The sequence below is a fragment of the Pollachius pollachius genome, assembly GCF_949987615.1.
Source record: "Pollachius pollachius genome assembly, chromosome: 17".
Taxonomy (NCBI): Eukaryota; Metazoa; Chordata; class Actinopteri; order Gadiformes; family Gadidae; genus Pollachius; species Pollachius pollachius.
In genome coordinates this window covers 1,239,481-1,246,358 of record NC_136950.1, presented here as the reverse complement: position 1 = coordinate 1,246,358, position 6,878 = coordinate 1,239,481, and the positions used below count along the sequence as shown (strand labels likewise).

The 6,878-nt window shown below is 48.3% G+C and overlaps 1 protein-coding gene across 1 annotated transcript in view; it reads left to right on the top strand.

Moving 5' to 3' along the window:
- Positions 1-423: 423 nt before the first annotated feature.
- zbtb47b (zinc finger and BTB domain containing 47b) overlaps positions 424-6,878 on the top strand; it is a 28,315-nt gene continuing 21,860 nt past the window's right edge. Inside the window, exon 1 of the mRNA XM_079754798.1 lies at positions 424-557. Within this exon, the coding sequence (XP_079610924.1) occupies positions 555-557 (3 nt within the window). The 5' untranslated portion in view covers positions 424-554. The remainder of the gene's footprint in view (positions 558-6,878) is intronic.

The following is a 6,878-nucleotide window of genomic DNA, read 5'->3' as shown; positions in this document are numbered from 1 at the left end:
TTATATCACACAACGGAACCTGGGTCAATATTTTCAGCCACCGCTAGACCGGTATGGGCGTCCGGTCCTCGGCGACCTCTGCGGTGTACTGATGTGACCCCAACGCACACACCGGAGGAGAGGAGACGAGCGTGTGTCCGTCTCCCTGACGTCATAGCCGCCCTAAGCGCACGTAGCGCCGAGCGACGCGCCCGGTTCACGGTGACTGACGGGTCCGCCGTTTTCCAGACGTTAGTGTCCTAAACATATCAGATAAATCCGAGCACACTACAAAGAAATCCGTCGGTCTCACAACTCCGTGGTATACAGTACCGTGTCCCTTTAAAATCCTCTGACTAAAACCCCATATGATCCCAGAGCTCCAATCACCAATTCCTTCTGCAAAAGCAGCCTCTGCATTCTGTTCCGTGTGAATGTTACTGGGGGGCAAGGACCGGGGAAGAGGGGAAAGCTGAAGAAATGTGAAATTCAACGATCCTTTTCATGGCGAACGGAAAGCAGATGCAAAGGGAGTTATACTGGGACTCCTGTGAGCCTCGACCCGCTGGAACAAAATGGTAGGAGAGGAGCGGTTCATTTTCCTTTCTTTTCTCTGTCCCTTTTTGAACGCTTCCAAATTTGGGCTACTCAGCAGGCCTACTCAAACTTGACATAGTTATGCATTACCATGATGTTGTGCCGCTCGTAGTCAGACGTTGTCTTTTTTGCAGTTATTTCTCATTGTGAAGTTCACAACTTGCATATATTGCACAAGTTGGCAATTGAACCTGCCAAAATAATGTCATTGGCCACAATAGGCACATTGTTGCAGAGAGTTCAATTCTTTCATATCAGGCACTAATCAGGTCGTGACGGGAGCATATTTGTAGAGATGAGGAGTAAGCGAATAGCGAAAGTCAACCGCCCCCTCCCTACCCCCCTAGTACCCCTAACCTGCCCCCCCCCCCCCACCCTACTACCCCTAACCTACCCCCTTTCCCTACGCCCCCTACCCTACGACCCTACTACCCCTGGCCCCCCTACTACCCCTAATACCCCCACCCCCTACCATACTACCCCTACCCCCGTACTACCCCTATCTCTCCTCTACCCCCACCCTACTACCCCTACCCTACTACCCCTACCCCCCTACCCTACCACCCCTTCCATACTACCCCACATACTCTATTACCCCTACCCCCGCCCTCCCACCCTACTACCCCTACCCTACTACCTCTACCCCCCAACCTACTACCCTACTACCCCTAGCCCCCCTACTACCCCTACTAACCCTACCCCTCTACCATACTACCCCTGCCCTACTACCCCCACCCTACTACCCCTACCCTACTATCCCTACCCCACCCTACCACCCCTACTACCCTTACCTTACCCTACCACCTCTTCCATACTACCCCACATACTCTAATACCCCCCCCCCCCCCCCCCCTCCTTTTGGCAGAAATCAAACTGCCACGCAGGAAGTCCATCTTTGACGTTGGACATTGGGCATCAGGTAGAGACTCCGTTGGTCCGTTGCCTGGGTGCATAAGAAAAGTTTTAAAGTAAACCTTTTGGACAATGCAAGTTTTGATTCCTATAGTGGAGCTGACATTCCAGATGGTAACATCTCTCCCAGGCCTCCTGAGAACCACCTCAAATGTGGACACATTGTTATACACTGTAGGCTAGTAATGAAGTATGTGTGTAATATGTAATAGCTTTGTTCTGGGACAGTTTAAGGCCTACGTTGTTTGCACCACGAATGGTTTTCTGTATTATTTAGTCATTTCACCGCTTTGGTGTTGCCTTTTGTGATTGGCCTTCAAACAGCTTGATGACATTATGAAAGGCTTCCTCTCCATACTGACCTCCAACATATTGATTCATCCCGGGATGTGTATTAGTTTACTCAGAGTACTTTTATGCTCTTTCATGAAATGAATAGTGGCACATATCTGGTTCATGATACCACCCATGAACACGTCAGTACGTCTCCAGGGATGTGTCAGGATTCAGGGTGAGTTTGAGGGGGGGGGGGAGCCCTTCTGCACCTCCATACAGCCCTGGTACACCTCCATACAGCCCTGGTGAGTTGCAGCAGCCCTGGTGAGTTGCAGCATCCCCAGGGCTCCGTCGTTGAAGCCCTGCTGGAGTAATCCCAGGGAGCGCGCACATCTGGAGGCCTAGCTTAATATGTGGGTCAGGTCGTTGAGGTCATCCCCAGTGCTCTCTGCTCGCCGCTGCTGTTCGGTTGGTTGGTTTTTAGAGAGGAGGATGACATGTTTGTTTCCATGCTGAGTCTGTGGTCCTTTTTGAAAGCTTTGAGATTTTGATTGATCCCTGATATTGACAGTGGCTCAACGCAAGCCCAGAAATGCCCGATCCTGATGGAAAATTTCACCATCATATCCCATCTCTTGGCTGTTGTAGAACAGCCCCTGAAACATTAACGTTCAGGCCCTCTTGTCCCTGTGTATATAGACCACCACCACGTGTAATGTTCACTCATGTTGCTAAAGAGAAAATGTGAGGGATTTGGCTGTTGGTGTGATAACTATCCATGCAAGTCGTAATACCGTCAATGATGAAGGGTCTTTGGTGCGTGTGAATACCCTGATCAACAGAACCTCCCTTAAACATTGTAAAGATGTTTTATGTAACCCACTTATTCAGACCAACACCACCAGACATGCAGCTCTATGCCTCTGTCTCTGTCGCTGTCTCTCTCTCTCTCTCTCTCTGTCTCTCTCTCTCTGTCTCTCTGTCTCTCTCTCTGTCTCTGTCTCTCTCTGTCTCTCTCTCTCTCCTCTCTCTCTCTCTGTATCTCTGTCTCTCTCTCTCTCTGTCTCTGTCTCTCTCTCTCTGTCTCTCTCTCTCTCTGTGTGTCTCTCTCTCTCTCTCGCTCTCCCCTCTCTCTCTCTGTGTCTGTGTGCTGAGGAACAGTCCGTAATTCATGTGACAACGATCTCCTCGACCCAGCAACGGGCTCCTAAAACAGCCCGGCCCACCAGGAGGAGGTCGGCTCTCCTTGGGAAACTGGACCTTAAGTTAAGGCGCTGCTGATTTATCACCTCTGGGATTAAAAAACATTAGGCGAGGCCTTTGAATAAAGCAAGGTCAAGATGACTGCTGGGCTTATGTTATCATTGCTTTAGTAAAATAATTGGTGTTCTTGTGCGTTACAATGTATGGCAGAGTTTATGAAACCTATTTGATGTTGCCCTCTTCCACTGTCTCTCTCTTTCTCTCTGTCTCTCTTTCTCGCTGTCTCGCTGTTTCTCGCTGTCCTCTAATGTCTCTCTCTCTCTCTCTCCCTCTCCCTCTCCCTCTGTCTCTCTCTCTCTCGTTCTGTGAATAAATGCTTGTATGAATGCAGAGTTCCATTGTTTTTGGCAGCCGCTGCAGATCAATGCTTGAGACACAATGGTGCATTTTTATCTGGTGAGAACAGTGACTGTGTGTGTTTTTAAAGTCCTGACTGATCTCGGCAGCGCTCAGAGAAGTCCATTGCGCTCGAGTGTCGGTCGCACGTTCGGAGATCAACTCTTTTTGCTTGTTGTTCTCTGAGCTTTTGGGGGACTTTGGGCGGCCAGAGGACTTAGGGAGAGAGGTTTAAAAACAGGGCCATGATGCAGCTTTCAGTGATTAAGAGGAGGGGTGGACGTGTATGGAGGTACATACACACACACACACACACACACACACACACACACACACACACACACACACACACACACACACACACACACACACAGTATTGAGACCAGCATTAGCCCCACAATAACACTTGAAATGTGACATGTGTGAGATTATAATGTAAATACTGTTCCTTCAGCAGTAATCTATATGATGATGGCAGTATGACGGTACATCTCAAATCCGTTGCAGACCAGGGTCTTCACTTCAAAACCAATCAAAAGCCTTCCCCCAAAGTTCCAAGTCCCGCCCCCCTATTCTCAAGCTCCGGACTGCCGCTGTGCCATGATTGGCTGTGACGGTGCAGCTGTGCTCAGCATGTGGCCCTTCCTACGCTAGTTCACCACTCTGTCCACAATGACCTTCCAATCAGACTAATAGACACACACGCACACGCACACATGCACACGTACGCTCTGAGGGGGTCCTGAGGGCTGTACAGGTGACAGAATGATGAATATATCAACCCTTCATCCCCTCTAACATCACCTCCATCCCTCCTCCCTGGAAATGCTCTGTTCAGCACCTCCCTGAGCTGGCCGTCTCATCATCTCCTCTCCTCTCTTTATCTCCTCTCCTCATCTCCTGCCCACTCCTCTCCTCTCCTTATCTCCTCTACTCTCCTTTATCTCCTCTCCTCATCTCCTCTCCTCTCCTTTATCTCCTCTCCTCTCCATCGCCGGCACTGTCATGTGACAGAGTAGGTGTCAGGTAGCTGTGTGTCTGTTCGTCTGTGGGTGCGTCATACACACACACAGATGCCGTGTCACATTGCGAAACAGAGGGAGCAGTGTTGTGTCGGTGAAGAGCATGTGTCTGTGTGTCTGTGTTTTTTTGCTTTGTTATGTGCACGCAGATGATTGCCAGCTCTCTCTCTCTCTCTCTCTCTCTCTCTCTCTCTCTCTCTCTCTCTCTCTCTCTCTCTCTCTCTCTCTCTCTCTCTCTCACTTTCCCTGACTCAGCCCTTGGTCTCTCCACTGGCCCAGAATCCAGGCCTTCTGGCGGACCTGTGCTTGGCCAGCCTCCCCTCTGATCGCCTAGGCAGCTCGTTAGGCTGTTTCTCCATCATAAACCTGCCCTGTCTCCCCTCAATCTGCACACTGACTTCTCCGTCTGCTGGACCATTGTCACTAACTCCATATGAGTATGACTGGTATCATTTTGCACAAACATGAGGTTTTAAAGTTCTATATGTTTTATTATTAATAGTTCTCACATTATTATTGTTATTATTAATATAGTCTGCCTTTAGAACGCGCTCACTAGCCCTTCCTCGTCAGAGGCATGCATCCCAAAAAGTAAAAGCAGTGCCAGTCAGTTTGGATCAAAGCGTCCCCTAAATAGTAAACATTGCGGTTCAAACTCTGAACAGCATTCTCCATCTGCTCAACGTCCAGAGAAAGGCCTTGTTTAGCGAGGCAGTGGTCATGGTGATGTCAGACTGATCTCAGAGACGCTGGACACGCTCTTGAGCTCTTTGTCGGGGCATCTCCATTTCACACATCTCTGATTGGTTAGATCAAGATGTGTTTTAAAGGATGGAACAACAAGCAGCGCTAAAGGCAAGGTTAAATTTTGTACGGTTGAGGTTGTACTAGGATTTAAAATGGGGACAATAGAGAGCTGGATTAGTATGTACAGTGCTGTGATCATACCAGACCTCACTCAATGATAATAATTCATACAGAATATTTTAAGTCAGATTAGGGTTTTGTTGACATGTTGTAATAACTCAACTGAATCATTAAGATCTGACTTGGTTACTGTGATTTCCCTCAAAGCTATAGCTCATAAATCAGGGAATATCCTGATTACATGTGTGGATGATATTGACAGCACCAACATAGCATTCCCTCGGTACACTCAGTTCTTCTTAATTAACGGGTTATGAGGGGGATTTCTTAATTTGAATGACAAATTTAACCTGGGTGAGAACTAAAGCATACATGATCCACCCTCTGTCTTGGTGCTTTGACAGACGACCAAGGTAGTATAGGGTCATCCTTCATAACCAGCTTTAGACCAAGGTAGGGTCATCCTTCATTACCAGCTTTAGACCAAGGTAGGGTCATCCTTCATAACCAGCTTTAGACCAAGGTAGGGTCATCCTTCATAACCAGCTTTAGACCAAGGTAGGGTCATCCTTCATAACCAGCTTTAGACCAAGGTAGGGTCATCCTTCATAACCAGCTTTAGACCAAGGTAGGGTCATCCTTCATAACCAGCTTTAGACCAAGGTAGGGTCATCCTTCATAACCAGCTTTAGACCAAGGTAGGGTCATCCTTCATAACCAGCTTTAGACCAAGGTAGGGTCATCCTTCATAACCAGCTTTAGACCAAGGTAGGGTCATCCTTCATAACCAGCTTTAGACCAAGGTAGGGTCATCCTTCATAACCAGCTTTAGACCAAGGTAGGGTCATCCTTCATAACCAGCTTTAGACCAAGGTAGGGTCATCCTTCATAACCAGCTTTAGACCAAGGTAGGGTCATCCTTCATAACCAGCTTTAGACCACGGTAGGGTCATCCTTCATAACCAGCTTTAGATCAAGGTAGGGTCATCCTTCATAACCAGCTTTAGACCAAGGTAGGGTCATCCTTCATAACCAGCTTTAGACCAAGCTAGGGTCATCCTTCATAACCAGCTTTAGACCAAGGTAGGGTCATCCTTCATTACCAGCTTTAGACCAAGGTAGGGTCATCCTTTATTACCAGCTTTAGACCAAGGTAGGGTCATCCATCATTACCAGCTTTAGACCAAGGTAGGGTCATCCTTCATAACCAGCTTTAGACCAAGGTAGGGTCATCCTTCATAGCCAGACCAAGGTAGGGTCATCCTTCATAGCCAGACCAAGGTAGGGTCATCCTTCATAGCCAGACCAAGGTAGGTTCATCCTTCATAGCCAGACCAAGGTAGGTTCATCCTTCATAGCCAGACCAAGGTAGGGTCATCCTTCATAGCCAGACCAAGGTAGGGTCATCCTTCATAACCAGCTTTAGAGCAAGGTAGGGTCATCCTTCATAGCCAGACCAAGGTAGGGTCATCCTTCATAGCCAGACCAAGGTAGGGTCATCCTTCATAGCCAGATCAAGGTAGGGTCATCGTTTATAAGCTCCAGAGCAAGGCAGCTTTATCCTTCAGCTCCTGGACGTGAATGATGTGATACATGGTTCGTTCCAGGGGATTGAGCTGTCCCCTC